We start from the raw sequence: 21,216 nt of genomic DNA on the forward strand, positions 1-21,216 counted from the left end.
ACACCCTCTTTTCCACGTGACTTCTTGTCGAAAGGAAGAACAGCATCCAGGTGGAAATGGGGTACACCGCAGGAATATGGGTGCCGAGCATAAGGCGCCACTAAAAGGATTGGTTAGGGAACAGGACTGTGGTCTAACAGCAGAGGACTGACCGCACCCTGCAGCGCGTAAGGATGGACCCGAGCTGGACCTATAGATCCACCGCCGGTGCTCAACAGCGCCAACGAAAGGACACGGACTAGAGCCTACCAGTGATGGCTCACTGCTAAAAAGACACTGTGACGAAGAGATCTTGTGCATTGAACTGAATTCCGCCCTCAACTACTTGGTCAAACTGTTCATTGGTCACATTTTTTTTTAAGTCAGAAACATTTATGCTATGTAGTGCTTTTGAACTAATAGGAACTCGACAAATGCAATTTCCTATGTGCTGCCTTCTGCCCATCACATCAACTGTCTATGATGATATGCCAAATGTTAGTATCGACAAATGCTAATTCTTCAACCACGCCTGTTTATTTGTACCCCTATCAAGTACAAAAATGAACTCTGTAATGTAAAAGGGGCGACTGTGGAAAATTAGGAAAATTGATGTACATAAACAGCGTTCATTTCCCTTTTTCCACTCCTCTCCCTGTAAGCACCATAAATACCGTAAATTATTGACCGCATCACTCTGCCAGTAAAAGCCCGTACCCATATGTACATGACAGCCATTCTAGGCACCATGGCCTTTTACCCATTGGAATCCCCGGCTTCCCTCCTGCGCTCATCTTAAACCCCCTCTCTCATGCATAGACCATGAAACCCTTGCCCTCTGCGCGACCCTGCTATGAAAGGCGACCCTTCTGCTTGACCCGCGCAAACCCCCCATCTCCTCTTGAAGAGGCATCCTTCGCCTCAGCTGACATAGCCCTCCCCAGCTGCACCTGACTGCCCTCTCTCTCATGTACGGGTCATAAGATCTCTCTCTCTGTGCGACTCTGTCCCTGTGCACACCCTGGCTCCCCCCCTCCCCTTCTCCCTCACACGAGCAAGTCATAAACCTTCTTCTTCTGCAAGACCCTGTCCTTGGGAGTCACGGCCGCGCCTGACCAACACCACCTTTCCTTTAATGAATAACCCCCCTGTTAGTAAACCCTCCCTCCGCGATGGACTGTCCACACATGTCCGAGACCATCGCCTAAGCCGGAAAATACTGTTTATTGCCCCTTATGGTATGGAGTCACTCCTCTTCAAAGAACCCACTATTGATCCTGGCTTCCCCACCCCTTGGGATACGATCAGGCGCACATCTCCTAATAATCAGCGGAACACTCAGCTGCGTCATTGCCCCCTCCCTTATCTGCAGTTCAAGGGTCTCTATTGATAACATATGTGGGGTAGGATTGACACGAGGATTATAGGGATGTCTTTTCTTTGTGTCGCAATGTCCTGATTGTAATGCCAAGTGATTTGTAAGGTATAAAAGAAGACGCCTCAGCTCACTTGTTAGAGCACCTCCCGACAGACACTGTGTTTCGTGTCCGAAATGACAGGCTCTCCTCATGAGTAATAAACTCTGTTCTTGATTCCTACTTCCAGCGCCCGTCTCTTTATTTGGTAATTATTCAGAATGGAACCTAAGAGGCGTCTTGCGCCAGCAGCCTGGGCATCGAGGGTAATTTGGGCTTACCTTTTACAGAAGGGTGCTGGTCAGTGATGGGTGGCAAAATAATTATTCAAACTTCACCGGGTGCATGTCTCAGGGAAGATGCTGGTCAGTAGTGGGGACAAAATGTTCTATTCTAATTCCCCCCGGTGGTTGTTGCAGGGTAGGTGCTGGTCAGTGGTGGGCGCCAAAATTACTATTATAGCCTCACTAGGTGTTTAGCTCAGGGAAGGTGCTGGTTAGTGGTGGGGGATATAATTACGACTCAAACTATGCCGGGTGCTTAGCTTAGGGAAGGTACTAGTCAGGGGTGGGCTAAAAATTACTATTCTAACTCCGTGGGTACTATGGGGGGCCATTTTTGTTGTAACCCCGCCAAGTGCTTGCCTCAGGAAAGGTGCTGGTCAGTGGTGGGTGGCAAAATAATTATTCAAATCTCGCCAGGAGCATGTCTCAGGGAGATGCTGGTCAGTGGTGGGGGCCAAAATTCCAAATTTAACTCTGCCAAGTGTTTGGCTCGGGAAGGTGCTAGCCAGTGGTGGGGGCAAAATTACTATTCTTACTCTACTGGGTGCTTGGCCTAGGGAAGATGCTGGGCGCCAAAATTACACTTCTAACTCCACAGCGTGTTAGACTCAGGGAAGGTGTTGGTCAGTGGTAGGGGGCAAATTACTATTCTATCTCCAGCGGGTGCTTGTTTGAGGAAAGGTGCTGGGCAATTTTGGGGAGCAAAATTACTATTCTAACTCTGCCGGGTGCTAGGCTTAGGAAAGGTGTAGGTCAGGGGGGGGGTGCAAAATTGCTATTCTAGCGCCACAGGATGTTAGACTCAGGGAAGGTGCTGGTCAGTGGTAGGGGGCAAAATTACTACTCTAACCCATAGGATGCTTGGCTTAGGGAAGGTGCTGGTGAATGATAGGGAACAAAATTACTATTCTTACTCCACTGAGTGTTAGACTCATGGAAGGTGCTGGTCAGTGGTAGGGGGCAAAATTACTATACTAACTCTGCTGGGTTCTTGTCTCATGGAGAACGCTGGTCCATGGTCGGGGGCAAAATTACTATTCTAACTCTACCAGGTGTTTGGTTCAGGGAAGATGCTGGTCAGTGGTAGGGAGGAAACTTCTACATCTAACTCCACCGGATGCTTCCCTCAGGGAAGATGATGGTAAGTGGTGGGGGCCACATTTTCTATTCAAACTCGGCCAGTGTTTGGCTCATGGAATGTGCTGGTCAGTAGTGGTGGGCAAAATTACTATTCTAAGTCTGCTGGGTGCTTGGCTTAGGGATGGTGCTGATCTGGGGTGCGGTGCAAAATTACTATCTGAAGTCCATAGGTGCTAGAATCAGGATAGGTGCTGGTCAGTGGTAGGGGGCAAAGTTACTATTGTAACTCCACTGGGTGCTTGGGTCAGGAAAGGTGCTGGTCAGTGGTAGGGGCAAAATTACTATTCTAACCCCGCCGGGTACTTTCCTCAAAGAAGGAGCTGGTCAGTAGTAGGGGACAAAATAACTATTCTAACTTCACCAGGTGCTTGGCTCAGGAAAGGTGCTGGTTAGTGGTGGGCGCAAAATTACTATTCTTACTCCTCTGGGTGCTTGGCTTAGGGAAGATGCTGGTCAGAGGTGGGGGCCAAAATTACACTTCTAACTCCACAGCATGCTAGACTCAGGGAAGGTGTTGGTCAGTGGTAGGGAGCAAATTACTATTCTATCCCCTCCGGGTGTTTGTCTGAGGGAAGGTGCTGGTCAATGATAGGGAGCAAAACTACTCTTACTCCACTGAGTGCTAGACTCAGGGAAGATGCCGGTCAACTGTGATGTGCAAAATTGCTATTCTAACTCCACAAGGTGCTAGACTCAAGGAAGGTGCTGGTCAGTGGTACGGGGCAACATTACTTATTCTAACTCTGCCCCAACAGGTGTTTGGTTCAGGGAAGATGCTGGTCAGTGGTAGGGGAAAAACTTACGCATCTAACTCCACCAGATGCTTACCTCAGGGAAGATGATGGTAGGTGGTGGGGGCAAAATTTTCTAGTCTAACTCAGCCAGTGTTTGGCTCATGCAAGGTGCTGGCCAGTAGTGGTGGGCAAAATTACTACTCTAACTCTGCTGGGTGCTTGGCTTAGGGATGGTGCTGATCTGGGGTGCGGTGCAAAATTACTATCTGAAGTCCATGGGTGCTAGAATCAGGGAAGGTGCTGGTCAGTGGTAGGGGGCAAAATGACTATTGTAACTCCGCTGGGTGCTTGGGTCAGGGAAGGTGCTGGTTAGTGGTGGGGGCAAAATTACTAATCTGACCCCGCCGGGTACTTTCCTCAGGGAGGGAGCTGGTCAGTAGTAGGGGGCAAAATAACTATTCTAGGTTCACTGGGTGCTTGGCTTAGAGAAGGTGCTGGTCAGGGGTGGGGTGCAACATTTCTATTCTAACTCTATGGGGTGCTAGACTCAGGGACGGTGCTAGTCAGTGGTAGGGGGCAAAATGACTATGCTTACTCCATTGGGTGCTTGTCTCATGGAAGGTGTTAGAATGGGGCCAAAATTACTATTCATACTCCACTGGGTGCTTGTCTCAGGAAAGATGTTGGTCATTGGTGGGGGGCAAAAGTACAACTCTAACTCCAACGAATGCTAGACTGAAGGAAGCTGCTGGTTAGTGGCAGGGGCAAAAATACTTTCTAACTCTGCTGGGTGCTTGTCTTAGGGAAGGTGCTGATCAGGTGTAGGGAGAAAATGTACAAAATAGATTACCGTTGCACTCAAGACAGTGTGTATAGTGTTAAGTAACACAAAACCAACATGCATATAACAAAATGGCAGAATTATCCAAACAAAGAACTCTCAATAAGTAGATCTTGGAGTCTTTAATGTGATGAACAGCCAGCCGACACGTGTTTCATCGCACTCGCGATTCCTCAGGGCTAAAAGGCTGTAATCCAGTCAGAAGGTCGCTCAACTGGTGATATTTCCAACCCAGCTGGGCCCTTGACCATGGATACTCCAATCGCGTATCCGAAACAGTTTTTTTTTGTTCGAAGTGTTCCTGTACTGAATGGACCGTACAGGAACACGACCGTCGGATCCAGACGTTTCACAAGCCGGTTCTCCGCTTGACAGAGCTGGGAGCACATAATACTTGGACAGACACCACGGTATGCAAACATACCATATACCATTGGAGCATTATCCTACTCGCCGTGGGCAGACGTAATAGAAATACCTTATATTTGGAAATTGTCAAGCGGATAATTTTTGGATACACTTCGAACAAAAAAAAAAACTGTTTCGGATACGCGATTGGAGTATCCATGGTCAAGGGCCCAGCTGGGTTGGAAATATCACCAGCTGAGCGACCTTCTGACTGGATTACAGCCTTTTAGCCCTGAGGAATCGCGAGTGCGATGAAACACGTGTCGGCTGGCTGTTCATCACATTAAAGACTCCAAGATCTACTTATTGAGAGTTCTTTGTTTGGATAATTCTGCCATTTTGTTATATGCATGTTGGTTTTGTGTTACTTAACACTATACACACTGTCTTGAGTGCAACGGTAATCTATTTTGTCCATATAGAAGTAGTGCTTTTCTACTCAATTGAGTGGTTTAAGGTTTCTCCACTCGCCGTCCTGCACCTGAATAGTCAATTATCTTTACACTGATGTGCGTATAAACGGGCTGTGCACCCGTGTCTATACTGATCAAAAGCCTTTCCTTTTTTGTTAGGGAGAAAATGTACTATTCTAACTCCACGGATACTTGACTCAGGGAAGTTGGGGTTCAATGGTAGGGTGCAAAATTACTAATCTAACTCCAGTGGGTGCTTGCCTCAGGGAAGGTGCTGGTCAATGGTTGGGGGCAACATTACTATTCTAACTTCACAGGGGCTAGACTCAGGTAAGGTGCTGGTCAGTGGTAGGGGGTGAAAATAATATTGTAACACAGCCGGGTTGTTGTCTCAGGGAAGGTGCTGATCAGGGGTGGGGTGTAAAATTACTATTCTAACTCCAGTTGGTGCTTGCCTCAGGGAAGGTGATTGTCAATTGTTGTGGCCAACATTACAATTCTAACTTCACAGGTGCTAGACTCAGGGAAGGTGCTGGTCAATGGTGGAGGTCGAAATTACCATTCTAACTCGACTGGGTGGTTGTCTCAAGGAAGGTGCATGTCAGTGGTGGGGTGCAAAGTTTCTATTCAAACTAAATGGTGTGGTTGGCTCAGGGATGGCGCTGGTCAGTTGTTACTTTAAGAAATGTAATCATTAAAAGTTTGAATATACAGTAATTATACTCTTTTTCACAGGTTGAATAAAATAACCCTAAAAAATGATAGAAGCAAAACGATCAGCTGGACTTCAAACCATAATCATAAGCAGCTGCTCAACCAGCGGAAGGTAAAATAGTTAAAAAAAACCTAATATTACAACCAAAACTAACCTGAACATTTCTCTTTACAGAGCAAAAAGCACGCTGGTTTAAAAAACGAATAGAAAAATGGCAAAAACATAATATCATTTTGAAAACCTCTCCAAATGTCAACTTTTACTTTCAGACCTACCCAACATCGCCCTGAAGGAAGAAAACGAAACCATCTAAAACACCTGGAGAAAGTCCTATACCAGCAAAAGGAGAAGCGTGCAGACAAAGGAACCTTACTAAAGTACATTAACTATTAAAAATGCATATTTTTCTACTCACAGGAATCAATTACAAACTATAGTACAAAATCATAGTAGTAAAATCAAAGTCAAACAATACACTAAACAACATGGTCTTAGAAATCTCAATAGGAGGCCAATGAACTTTTAGCCAGCAATGGAATTCAAAATGTTTTTAGAAATGTGAATAGGTAGACAAGTACAAATAACACAATTTTCCTTGCAGGTTAAATGTTCATTAAAAACCTACAACACAAAATGTTCTTTTTATACCTTGTTTTAAGCCTGGGCTTAGTTCGTGGAGTTTTGAAATTCCGCAGAGTTCCACACCTTGGCGGAGTAACTTGAACCAAGATTGGAGTTGTGTTATGTTATGTTAAAAATTCTTATACCGCGCACGTTCACCGAAACGGTTTCTTGGCGCTCATAACAAACACAGCGGACAAGGGTCAATGGTTACTAGAAGGCAGCTTTGAAAAGAAACGTCTTTAATGTCTTGCGGAAAGTCTCATAGGAAGGGCAGTGACGAAAGGAGGGGGGAAGGGAATTCCAAAAGGAAGGGCCTAAAAAAGAGAAGCGTAAACCACCATGTTTCTTGCGGTGGATATGGGGGATGCACAAAAGATTGTCGGCGGAGGAGCGTAAGTTACGAGTTGGTAAATACCGCTTTAAATTGGAGGAAATAAAAGCGGGTGCCAAATTGTAAAGTGTTTTAAAAATAGTGCATCCGAGTTTGAAGGTGCACCATTTGGCCACTGGAAGCCAGTGGAGGCTCCTCAGCAGTGGGGAGACGGGCTGGTGTTTGGGCTGGTGAAACACCAAGTGGGCGGCCTGATTTTGTATCAGTTGGAGCCTCTGGAGCTGGTAAGCAGGAATCCCCACATATAGGATGTTTGCAAAGTCAACCCTGGAGATGACTAGAGCCAAGATGACTAAAATGAGTGCCTCTCTGGTGAGGAATCGACAGATCTTGCGGATCCTGCGCAGATGGAAAAAGCAGGATGATGTTACTGCTGAGATCTGCGATTTCATAGATAGATCACCAGAGATGACTACTCCAAGGCTTTTCACAGAGCTGACAGGGCAGGGGGGGGGGCACAGAGAGAGAGGGGCCAGTAGTTGTCATTTCACGGATTGGCCGGTCCACCCACCAGGACAAGTTCCGTCTTGGATGGATTTAACTTGAGCTGGCTGTGGGCCATCCAATCAGAGATGTATAGCATGGTGGTTTGAAAATTGGTGCGAGAAGAGGGAGAGGTATCCAGAGGGAAGATCAGCTGTAGATCGTCTGCATAATTATAAATAGTAGCAGGGGAATGACGAAGAGAAACCATAAGGGGGTGCATATATAAATTAAAGAGAAGGGGGGATAGAGCCGAACCCTGAGGGACACCGCAGGAGAGGGAGGAAATGGGAGCAGAAAAGGTGGAGAGGTGAACTGCTTGAGAGCGCCCGTCGAGGAAAGATCGGACCCAATCAAGGGCAACGCCCTGAATGCCGGCAATAGTGACACGGTCAATCAATATAGAGTGATCGACCGTGTCAAAAGCCGCCGACTTTTGTGTGTAGGCCTTCAATTGAAACAGTCCTTAATTGTTCGTAAAATGTTGACTACCTGAAGAGCTACACTGGTACTAAGTGTTGCCAGTATATGACGAAATTGTGTTTAAAATTAATTTAGATTCAGCATATTTCTTAATCAATCATATGCAAAAAATCTCTTCCTGCTACTCTATCTATCTATGCTCTTGCTTGGAGTGACATATATTTAGTACTAATTTTCAAATGCCTAGTGGTGATACTTGTCTCAGCTGGCACCACAGTCTGATGTTCTCAAAGCAGATACGCCGGTTGTATAGCTGCATCAATAGCACCTAGCATGAGTAGGCCAAAATGAAATGGTCTTATTAATCCCTGCAGCCCTCATTATCTTGCACTAATGCACCTTGGCATACTTTTTGTCACCTCCATAAACCCTCTCCTACAGAGGAAATTAATGGTGCTTTTCTAGCCATCACAACCTTGTTATGTTGTACAATCATTTCTTTGTTTCCTGGCAAGGTATGTACCTGAAGGGAAACAGAACGTCTGATTACACAGACAGAGGCTGAGATTGATGGGAGCCTTAAACTTCAGTCATGTGTGCCGCAGCCTTACCCCCATGTCCTCATTACATGTAAGTCTCTCTGTTGAATGACACCGGGCCCGATTCACAGAACTAACTTAAGACAAAATCCTAAACTTACTATTTTTGGTATTCACAGAAGTTAGGATTTTGTCTTAAGTTTGTCTTAAGACAGACTTAAGACAGACTTAAGTTAGGATTTTGTCTTAAGTCTGTCTTAAGACAAACTTAAGACAAAATCCTAACTTCTGTGAATACCAAAAGTAGTAAGTTTAGGATTTTGTCTTAAGTTAGTTCTGTGAATCATGCCCACCCTGTTTAAACTAACTAAGCGGTGGCCTGTTTTAAAAATATCAGAATATTACACCTGCAGTGGAACTTACTCAGTTGCCAAAAATAGAATATATAAAGAAGGTGTCCCTCGTATACGGCGCTGAAATGAGATGGCTGAAAGAATGAAAATTTGGAAACGGAGAGGGTCAATTACATATTCTCAACAATGACACAAGCGAGGGGCTTGTCACATCTTCCTTTCAGTTGCGACGAATAATAAATGCAACCCGAAAAAACACAAGACACGAATTATAGTTTGATGTGGCTCACATGGTGCACTGGTGCAACCCACCGCATTATCATTAGTTCATTTCCCAGTTACCTTACCTTAGTACATTTGGTTATCCTCGGTGGTGCAGCCTGAGAATCTCTCTTAGCAGCCATCTGACTTCTGCTGTACAGTGCACACTGCGCTGAAAAGAAGCCTCCGATCGGTGATCCATCTTTGATTCACTGATGAAACGTAGGGCAGCAGCAAACCCAGACTCCAAGGACAGAAAGAGAACTGCAGTACGCATGTTGCACTGCATGAAAGCAAGCCTGTCCTGAGGAAACCCCATGACAGGGTCAGGCAAAATTCAGTTGTCAGCTGTAAACTCCGCTCCACTGGCAAAAACTCCACATACTCCGCTGGCGTAGCGGAGTTAACCGCCCACTCTTACCTTGTTTTACAGACATACACATTATGTCATGCCAGCTACGTTAAATTCAAAGAAGAAATTGAATCCTAAATCACAGTGGCTACCTATTGTAAGGAGACATTAACTGAGCCCAGGAGTCATTGGAGGTGTGTGCCGTGTTACCCATCCCATTGCACAGACAGAGCAGTTACTCTTGGTGACACTGTTGAAATGACCACAGAGCAGAACCACTCTGCATCTGCAATGGAGATCAAGGTGAGAGAAAACATAAATCAAATAAAAGAACTTGCATCCACCTCCGATGATTCCTATGGCACAGTTTTCAGGGAGGTATCCTAAACCATTCCTATGCATTTAGCAAGTTGTATGCCCACAATTCCAAACCTATGCAGAATTATCCAAAGAAAAAAACGAACAAGTAACCTCCAACGTGTAACAACCCAAACATACTCTGGTATTAACATTTCTCCTGAATTAACTGTTGTAGTTGCTAATGAAACCAATTTTTTGCATGACAATAAAAACCCTCATAAAAGGATACTAATCTTTAGCACACCCTGTAACCTTGTAAAATTGGAGACTAGTGATATTTGGATGATGGATGGGACCTTTAAATCCACACTCCATCCACTTACCCAAATATAAACTATTCATGCCACCATTAATATTACTGCAGTTTCCTTAGTGTACGGTTTACTCTCTGATAAGCAAACCTCAACATTCACAGAATTTTTAACAGTGGTAAAATCTAAAACACTGAATAAAAGTTCTAGAAAAGTGATAATTGATTTTGACTACCGTACCCATGAATAACACAATTACCAAAATGTATCCGGATGCCCAAATTCAAAGATGTTTTTTTCACTTTTCACAGGCCTATCGGAATTTATTTTTTAAAACATCCTTAGGTGAGGATTACATATCATACAGTAAACTGCAATTTGAGTTAAAGAAACTAACAGTATTATGCTTTTTTCCTCGTGACGGTGTGGATGAATACTACACATCAATTGCGGAATCTGAGTATTTTGCAATAAATGAAGAAAAATTGCCCCCCATACTAAATGACTTTGAGGACACATGGATTGGCCATCTAAGCAGGTCAAGTCACAGGAGGAATTCAAAGTTTCCTGTGAAATTGTGGAACTGTTACATGACCTGCTTAGAGGGAGGAACAACAACTAGTAATGCCATAGAGGGATGGCACAACTCCTTCAACAAATCAATCGGAAAGCCTCACCCAAACTTTTATCTTTTCTTGGAAATTTTGAGGAAGGAGCAAAGTTTCAGAGAAATTAAAATAGCGCAATCATTGACAGGTAGTCTGAACCCACGAAGTTTGAAAAGTATACAAAAAAAATTTCAGAGTGACTACTGGGACAAATTCAACATTTTCGTTCATGGTGGCTTCAGACTACCTAGACTATATTGCACACATACTACATTTCTAACTGACACTAACACCTAATCTATTTTACTTACAAGTTTTGCAATCAATTTTTAAAAATCAGATTGGCATTTTTCAAAACATTTTTCCAAACTAAAGAAATGTAGTGTGTCCTACCTGAAGTTGTCTTCTTTCTTCAACTCTTGGTGGTTCGTAAAGTTCCACAGTTCACCAAGAGTCTTGAGCACTCCAAGAACCCAAAGTTACAAATCCATAATCCAAGATGCAATTCAAATCGCAAACAAAATTATCAAAAGAGACACAGAATGGCATAGTCATAATTTCCAGTAAAATCACAGCTGCATAGTGTACTTTGTAAACAAAAAAATTCATCCCTAAAAAAATCCCCCAAAAATTAAGGCTTTTTGGCAAAAAAAGCAACAACAAATCCATCATTGCAATCCACTGTCCATATGTTTTAAATACATCCATAAACTGGCAAAAGATTCATAAAATCGAAAAGTAAAAAACTCACCATGCAGTAAAAATCCTGCATAAAGTAAAAATCCCTTTAAAAAAATTCAGGGCTATATATGTACAAGAACTTCCGCTAACTATCGCTTCTGCTAGTTAGCGGCAATTTTCTTAGCCCGGCCTATCACCAAACTATCGCCCTGTTAACGATGCATTTACAATACGTCGCTACATGATGATAGTTTCAGGTAGCCACGGTGAAAACTGCTGCTAACAGTAGTGTGAAGGCAATAAAAATTCTAACGTTAGCCGGCGAAAACTGACGACAGTCCCATTAGCGGCAAAAAAACTTGACTGTTTTTGCCTCTAGAGGCAAAATTGGCCTATCAGTCCACCTCCAATGAAAAATAGGAAACAAGACAAATGGAATGCAGAATAGAGCAGCCAAGGCCAAGCACATTCCTATCTTCTCACACTTTCGTAAAGCGCTCAAGACCTTCTTGTTTGCCCAGGCATACCCCTGTTAAAACTCCTCGGCCCTGTTTTGTCCAGTAGAGCTATCAGCGCCAGGAAGCCGCTTGGCCACCGTGCGCTCAATAAATCCCTTATTCATTCATTCATTCATTCACAGCACAGATCAACAACCCTCCTCCCCCTTAAGTCCCCCCACCAGCCAGGATGACCAGCCAGAGTCCCACTGGAAGAGGAAATACAGGGCTACAATCATGAAAAGAGGTGCATCGCTGGGCAAAACCAGTTATGCATTCATTATAATTGAGCACTCCTTGCAACACCATGGCATCCAAAACATTGAAAGCGCAGACAGTACCGGGGGCATGGAGACCTCGCTGGGCCAGTGTCTGGGATCCGGAGTGGGATGTGGAGTTACTGTGAAGTTGCTGGGCCATGGAGGTAGGCATTGAGGCATCCGCGATTGCCCTTACCTGGTGGTGAAGTATGCCAGGTCGCATGGAGACACGTTGGTGACCTTTGTGAGAAGATTGCCTGGTGCCCCTTGGAACTGTGAATGGTAGAGACGCTCCTGTGCACCAACATAGTGGTGCACTAAGGAGATTACCAATAGTGGGCCGCGCCTCTCTGCATCACAGGCCAGAGGATGTTGCGCTGGCCGGACGCTTTGGAGGGTGAGACCCCTGAGCTCCACCGAACTTGTGTGGCGGGAGCGCTGCAACTTCACTCCTAAGGGGGTCCAGTTGCATCACCTGCATCAGGAGGTTCCCCAGCGGACTTGGTGGTGACTGCTGTACCAGGCTTGCGAAATCCCACCTGGTTTAAGCTCCTGTTGGCTGAGTCACAGATTTGGAGAGAGGGTAGCTGATTGCACCACATTGCCAATGTCCAGGTGAGGAGAAGGTGGCATGTGTAGTGGAGGTGTCCCGGGAGTCAAGTCGGGCCCAGGTCTAGCACCTGTGGGTGATGCACCCCCGGTGGTGGCTCATCCGCTATGGCAGATGAGCGTCTCTCCACTGCTTTCAAATAGTGCAAGAAGAGAAAACATAATATTATGATAACTTTCTGATGTACTCATGCTATGTTTCCTTTGCTGGCGGGAGGGTGGGTGGGGCTGCTTTAGTCACGACGCCGGGCAGGGTGGAGTGATATGCCCACTCAAGTGCCCAATGACTATTTGGTCGGCCCTCTCAGGCCACCCAAAGCAGTCTTGCGCACATCCCTGTTCACAATGCACGCTGTATTACAGCCTGCATGGAGAACATGCCCACCCCTCCAGCCCCGGGCTGAACACCTTATTGTAGCGCTCAAGAAAAATCACAGCACTACATTGCAGCATTGTGATTGGCTTAGGTGAGGGAGTGTGTTGTAGTTCCTGTTGTAACTGAACTACTTGTTCCCGAAGCATTTTATGCTTGATTGTGCCACCTTTTGCATCGTTGTAACTGTTTTGAACCAGTTTTGCAAGTATTCATTGTAAGATTGAACACAATAATACGAATCGCACACTTTGAGTGTGAGGGATCCGCGGTCTGTATTCTCAAGAGCCATCTTGAATGCTTGCAGTGCAGCTCGCTGAGCTGTACAATCTCCTAGAGATTGCGTTTTAGTGACCATTGGTCGGAATTTGCCATCACGCCAACGACCTTTAACGATCGCGCACGCCGCACTATTGGCTTGTTTACCCCCCATAGCGGGTTGAGGTGATCCATCAGAATAAATTATACATTCATACCGCTCTAGAGGCAGAATTTCAGTAGGCAGAGGACATTCTTGTTTGTATTGTAAAAATGCTTGTGTTTTCAAATAAGGATCAAAAACGTATTCAACAACTGTTGCAGCAAGATAATTGACCCATTGTATCCATCTTGGATGTAAAGCTTTAGCATTTGGAATGGTCACTTTTGTCACTGCCTCTAAAGCAGGTACAGGTGTATCAACCAAAATGTGCTTACCCTGTGCGAGGGCTCTCTCTTTTGCTACAGCAGTTTGAACAGATGTAAGAATTTTTTCTGTAGAAGTGAATTCCATTTCTGCTTGTGTGACCCGAAGGGTCACTTTATCGGAGATGTTTTGTTGATCAAACCGTATGGTGTGTGCAGGTAAGTGCTAAATGAGTAAGGAAAAATGAGTTAAAAATGGCTAGAGGGTATCAAGTACAGGACAGTTTTAATAGGTAAGATCCCTGTGTCATGATTAAAAAACCAAATGGTTAGGTGTTGCTCGAGGGTAGTTATGGCCCTTAGTAGTTGGAAGGATATAGTGCTTATTAGTGAAAGTGAAATGTATATGGTCAGGTTGACATGCATTGCGCTTCTCAGGAGGAGATCCTTAGCGCTTCTTCAGGACCAAGAAGGAGTGAAAAATAATTGTAGTAGTTCCACTGAGGTGACCTAAAGGCTGGGCCAATTTAAAACGACAAAGGAGAAGGAAGGGGGCTGGAGAAAAACAATAAAAATTAAATAAGTAAGTCTGTGATGTGTTCTGACTATGTACCCCAAAAAAGGGGTCCCTGGATAGTGAGCCGCTATCGTGTCTCTGGGTATAGAACCAGAAGTTGATTTTTGTCACATCTAGAGTTGTGGAGATGGAGCATATAAAAAAACAGAGTAAAACGAACATTCGTATAATCTATAAGGCAATTAGCCCACAGGTGCTGGATGATGAAAGGTGGACATATTGCCTTTAGACCCCCAAGTCTGATTGTAAATAAAAAGCAAGGGTAGGGGTATGCATTGTTAAGTGGCCATCTTGTTTGTTCTGTACCCAACAATGAATTCCAAGTACTCAATAAACATTTTGGTTTTTGGTTTCAATTAATGGCAAATCCCTCCTGAAGCTGTCACTCTGGTCGCCTTCTTGGTGTGGTCTTATAGGCAAATGTGAAAATTCACTCCATCTTTAAAATGACAACCATCCATAACCTACTTGTTCAATAAACCAGAACATATCGACTGGGGGCAAAACTCAAAGCCCCTCTACCCCTCCAACCCAGTCCTTAAAGCCGATAACCATTTTTAGTAGTCTTTTTTACATTTACCCATAAGACCCTAAAGTCCACACCAAGATGGCGACCATAGTGACAGCTTCAGGAACGAACATACACTACCTGCACTACTAGCGATCACACATCACATGACTATTACGTCACTCTCCACAAGCCCACTGCCACACCTCCTCTCCCGGAACTTGAAGTACGGAAGGAACCTCGCCACACTGCCTTCGAGCAAACAAGAGGGTGGGTGGGTGCGAATGCCTGTGCCTAGCGATACAACCGTGAGTACTACCACTACTATCTGCCTATGTACAAATGTCAAAGGTATCCAGGAGTCACAAACTATTACCCCTGTCTCCCATACAGGTTGTGACGATTAGCACACTCTCTCTTGACTCATGCAATTCTATGCCCCCACATAATAGGTAGGTTGCTCCACTTAACTCCCTTCCCTATCCTACCACTTCCTATTTTCCTTCCCACCTCCACCGCTCCCTCCATCATTACAGAATGCCAGTGTTTGTTGAATAAAAGGATTTGCCATTAATGGAAACCAAAACCTCAATGTTTATTGAGTACTTGGAATTAATTGTTAGGTACATAACCAAACAAGATGGCCACTTAACAATGTATACCACTACCCCCCCTTTTCATTTACGGTACGACTTGGGGGTCTAACGGCAATATGCCCACGTTTCATCATCCAGCACCAGTGGGCTAATTGTCTTATACGTTATACGAATGCTCGTCTTACTCTGTTGTTTTATATGTTCTGTCTCCGCAACTTTAGATGTGCAAGCATCATCCTGGAGTTCTACACCCAGCGACACGATAGCGGCCCACTCTCCAGAGACACCTTTTTTGGTGCACTTAGTCAGAACACATCACTAACTTACTACTTTAATTTTCATTGTTTTTCTCCAGCCCCCCTCCTTCTCTTTTGTCGTTTTAGATTGGACCAACCTATATGTCCCCTACGTGGCACTACTACAATTAACGAGGCCTTCTTGGTCCTGAAGAAGTGCTAAGGATCTCCTCCTGCGACCACATCAAAGTGCGAAACATGTCGACCTGACCTTATACATTTCACTTTCACTAATAAGCACTATATCCTTCTAGCTACTAAGGGCCATAACTACCCTCGAGCAGCACCTAACCATTTTTTTTTAATATTGACAGAGGGATCTCACCTATTAAAACTGTCCTACGCTTGATACCCTCTAGCCATTTTTTAACTCACTTTTTACTACTCATTGAGCACTTACCCACACACACCATACGGCTTGATCAATGTAATTTAATGGTAATGGTGTCTTGTAACGTGCATGTATCACCCCGCCATGGGGTATCTCAGCGCTGTAGACCGCTGGGGAACCCGTCCTGGCTTTCCCTGTGAGATGATCCCTGCTGGGTATCTCCAAAGTGAAACCAGGCATCCCCGGCGTATGTGGGGGGCCGTTGTGAAGATAAGGCAAGCTAATGCCCAGAGATGCCGAGTGTGATCCCTGGTTAGAGTAGGCACCGAGGTGAGAATTATCGAGTCCGCTGACCCTGGTCCACGACCCTGCGGCATCGGGAAATGAACCCTGGTCCCGGGCCGTCCTCTGCTTCCGGGTCTGCCGCCTCTAACCAGTGAGCCACACCACTCCACAAAAGATCTCCAATAAAGTGACCCTTTGGTGGACCCTTGGGGCATTGCAGAATCGGCCCGATGAGGAGCAACGCCCAATGAGAAGCATGACATCCTTCAGGGTGTGTGAGGGCATAATGTAAAAGTCTCCACAACTTTTTCTGCCTTTCTCTGAAAACAATGAAAAAAGCTCTTAATTCAGACCTAATCAGTCTGAATTCAGTGCTTTGCAAATCGCACTACTTTTGCAGACAAGTTCATCAATATCTTGAGGTCCTAGATTGCAACAAATCCAATTACCTTAACCAACAAATAACAAAGCTAAACCTTTTCAATGCACTTTTCAAATGTATTTATTTATTTTATTTTTAACATTTATAGAGCGCACTGTAACCCTGCGGCCATCCTGGCGCTTAGACCCTGGAAGAAAGATGGCGGATACGCTACAGAGCTGAACCAGAGAATCATACTTTAGGGAAAAGCCAAGTTTTGACTTTTCTATGGAACATCATCGAGTCCTGTTTGATAAATACAGCAAAAACACAGTAATCAAACCACCAACTGTACCAAGAGTCAACCATACAGAACTCACATGCAGTGTAACAATTCATGACTCAAACATAAACCTGCACTCTCAACTACTGATCCCACAATGCTTCAGTAACACACCAAAACACTCTCAGTCTCTATAATAATTTACCTATTGATACTCGTATTCCATTTGCTCAGGAACAGCACATGGAGCAACAGGACTCAGCAAATAATCCAAATTGTGGAATCTACGAGAGTACAAACAAAAATGCATAGCAGGTAAAAAATTGTCAACAGAAATGTCATGCCTTATCTCAGTGAAACATCCTCTTTTCTTTTGTGACCATCCTGATATCAATAAATGTGTTGCGTCCAAACATTGGGTGGATCGGGATTGTGTTAACTTCAAAGTTATTCAAAACTACATTTTAAAATACAGTCGATAATAAAAGATGGGCTCAAAAGGGGACAGTGAGATTATAAACTTGAAAAAATCATGAAGGTTTCTTAAAGAAATTAAGCCCTATACAAATCCAGTAAAAAATCTAATCTCAGATGCAGCAGTTATCATAAAATCAAATGCCTTAAAGGCTCTCAGTACAAGACATATAATCAAGTGCAAAATCACGTAAAATAGTCTTGCAAATGTGCAGCAAAGTCAGTATGAAATTGGACAGCATCCCTAATTGTGCCCCAAGATGTTCTTCACATCCAAGGGTTTATATACAGTTTTCCTGTCTATTTGATGATAGAAACAACAATATTAGCATTGTATGATCACTGCTGCAACAAATCACATTTTCAGGTTTTTAAATGTCACATAAACCTCTCAGCATAGTACTAACTTACTCCATAAATATTGATTCGCTACTTCTGACCTGATGTCCTCTAGAGGTGTTAGAACAAACTGGTAAAATAAACAACAGAACGCCATTGAATGTGAATGCACTACAGAGTGCAACCAGAAAGGCCTTGAATAAAAAATCATTGGGCTTAATCCAGCAAACACTTGGATAACAGTGTCATTCAGAAATAAATCCATATCTTGCTGTACATAGTGCCAGGGGGAAATATAAATATAGATAGAATGCCATGATGTTGTGTCCATGTTGAACAAGATGGTGTTTAGGCTTAGTTCGCCTATGCCAGTCAAAACATACTTTAACACATTGGAAATATTTTGTTTCAATTTCAATAACTTAAAAATATGTCAGTGTACACATGTGAACAGAGGTACAGAGTAACCAATGTTAATAAATTTTGATTTGAATCCACAAAAACCTCTATAGGGGAAATATCCTAAACTTATTTGGAGCATTACCCAGGTCTGTGGTTTGCAATTTAAAATGCAGGTGTGGTTATATAGAGATCCCTTCTTGATTAATCAATTAAATAAAGAATAGTTATGAGTAGGCAATACCTTTGCCTAGTTTGCTGCGATGTGGGTCGAGGTATACAATTCACAACACTTACATGAATGACAGCCCTTCAACATCATCATCGGGTCTAACCCACTCATAGCGTATCTTCTTTCATAGTGTGGGGTAGTGAATTTTTAATCTGAACTTACTTACCCACTGGTGGCATCCCTGCATGGCTTGGACCAGGTGGAAGTACCAGTGTGGCATGGAGTGGCCGGGAGTAACAAGGAGTTGGCCAATGGTAGCAACTAATTTGCTCGGGGTAGCGCCTCCTATCCCTCAGATCCCTAAATGACATTCCAAAGTGGAAAACTCTATGTACGTGTGGCCCTTTATGATTGTATTATTGGAGAGTTCCCATCATCAAGTATGAGAGAGTATCTAATTGTTTTCTTCCTGAATAGATTGATTTAAATATTCTATATTATAAATATGTTTTAGTGCAATTGCAGTCGTAAGGTTCTTTATTGATTGTTCTGTTACCCAAAGTTAATTTTGACCCTGGCATCCATATTAAGTAGTAAATAAAAGAATATAACTTTTTGGATATTAATGATTATTATATCAGAACCTTTGAAGAAAGCATATTTCTCAATCCTCCTCAAATGCCTCTCCATTTCTGGGGAGTTTCAATTTACCAAGTCCTTGTGTGCTCTGAGACTGGGTTGAGTTATTTAATACCTTAGCTAATCCAAAATCACCAAACACAATTCTTACCTTTAAGGCTAAATATTTCCTGAAGAAACTTGGTCAAATTTGTCTCAATCTTGTGTTTTTTGGACGATGTCAAAGAACCAATGGAAGGAGTTAAACCCCCTTCCATTGGTTCCTTGATATCATAATCATGACATTTTTGTTGTCATTAATATCTTTCCATTCCATCTCTGTTTAGATGATGGGTTCCATAAAGATAGAATGTTTGGATAATGCTACCGGCTCTACAGACTTCCTTATCTTTGGATTCCAGGTTGTTCCCTGGATGAAACCTGTTCTCTTCCTTATCTTTCTCCCTATATACTTGTTGACCATCACCAGCAATGCTTTGATCATAGGCACAGTCTCAGTCAGCAGGAACCTCCACTCACCCATGTACTTCTTCCTGGCTAATCTGTCCTGCTTGGAAGTTTGGTACACAAACTGCATTGTACCCACCATCCTTGGAGGCTTATCGACAAAGGTTCTCACCATTCCCTTCGCTGGATGCCTCTTACAATTCTTCGTCTTTTGTTGGTTGACCAGCACAGAGTGCTTCCTCATTTCGGTCATGGCCTATGATCGATACGCAGCCATATGCCACCCCATGCACTACACAAGACTCATGGACTGGTATGTTTGCTTTCAGTTGGCTTCAATTAGTTGGGTGGCAGGTTTAATGGGCTCTGCAATCACTGTTTATTTGATGTGTCAATTGAGGTTTCCCCACCGTGGGGAAATTGATCACTTCTTTTGTGATTTTCTACCACTCATAGAAGCAGCCTGCTCGGACACCAATCAAATCAAGGTGGAAGCCTTTGTGTTCACCTTCATCGTCTTGTCACTTCCATTCCTTCTGGTCCTCGTCTCTTACATAAACATTGTTGCAGCCATCCTCAGGATCCCTTCAGCCACTGGAAGGCGCAAGTCCTTCTCTACATGCAGCTCCCACCTGGTGGTGGTCATCACCTACTTTGGAATCCTGATTATAATGTACATGGTGCCTACATCGGGCCACTCCTTCAATCTGAACAAAGCTCTGTCGCTGCTCTACACCGTGGGGACTCCACTCTTCAACCCCATTGTCTACACTCTGAGAAACAGGGAGTTCAGGAACGCCCTGAGGAAAGCTTTCAGTCAGAAATTATGCTCGAAAGTGTTGCAAGGATGTTGGATTTAATCATTAGTGTAAAATACATTGGATTCTAGTAACACATTGTTGCTGTGAAAGTAAGAAGAATTATGTTTTGTGACAGTAATATTTGTTACTCTCAGATTATTCAAAGTGCTATAAAGTTGGAACACCCTTATACCACACACATGGGAGGCATGCCTCTTGGGCCTCTATCGGAGAACCAAGCAAAATAAAGTCCCCTCCCGTTTTTGGGACCTAGGCCTCATTGCGGCCAAGAGACTGATCACCAAACACTGGAAGTGCACCGAACCGCCCCTGACAGAGCACTGGTGCACCTCCCTAGACAACTGGGCGAGAGCAGAGAGCATATCCCTCCACAATGAGGAGACGGCAGGACAGAGAAAGTTCCCCATTGCGACGCTCTGGGACGAAACTTTAATCACCTTCCATAGGGAACACCAGACGCCAGGGGCTCCCGCAGACGACACCCCCCCAGAAGAGATCGCGAGGGTGAGCACGAAGCACCAGGCAGCGCCGCTGTTGGGCCTGCTAACGACGCTCCCGCCCGACCGGCACGATGGGACCCTCCCCCGCAACCCCACACATACCATGCACCTCCCGCTGACGACGCACCGCCCTCCCCAAACTAGTAGAGCAGCCATAGGTGGTCTGAGAAGACACCCCCGAGCTCCCAGCAAAATGAGACACGTCCACCACAACACACAATACACACCTCCAAGTTCAGCAACCCCACCGCAACCCCCCTTTTTTGTTCATTTCTTTTCTTATTATTATTTACATTTTCGCTTTTTCCAAAGCTGCAACAACAGAAATGATAGTGTTATAATCCTGCTATAGTATGTAATATGATGTAACAGTATACTATGTGATTCAACCCGAGATCATCGCACACATCCCCGGGATGTGAGAAAGTGTATACTGTACAAATTATATTCTCTTTCATCCTGTGAAATCAATAAAGAATATATTTAAAAAAATAAATAAAGTTGGAACACCCTGAGGCCATCTTTTCCAACACTTTGACCTGGGACAGTCACTCTAATGATGTACTAAGG

General features: G+C 44.1%; 1 protein-coding gene across 1 annotated transcript in view; it reads left to right on the top strand.

Moving 5' to 3' along the window:
* LOC147736576 (olfactory receptor 11A1-like) overlaps positions 1–20,185 on the top strand; it is a 38,392-nt gene extending 18,207 nt beyond the window's left edge. The window contains exons 2-3 of the mRNA XM_086952643.1: positions 5,950–6,040; positions 19,205–20,185. Coding sequence (XP_086808769.1) covers positions 5,950–6,040; positions 19,205–20,185 — 1,072 coding nt within the window. The remainder of the gene's footprint in view (positions 1–5,949; positions 6,041–19,204) is intronic.
* The last annotated feature ends 1,031 nt before the right edge of the window (positions 20,186–21,216 follow it).

The sequence above is a fragment of the Lissotriton vulgaris genome, chromosome 1_2, assembly GCF_964263255.1.
Source record: "Lissotriton vulgaris chromosome 1_2, aLisVul1.2, whole genome shotgun sequence".
Lineage (NCBI taxonomy): Eukaryota > Metazoa > Chordata > Amphibia > Caudata > Salamandridae > Lissotriton > Lissotriton vulgaris.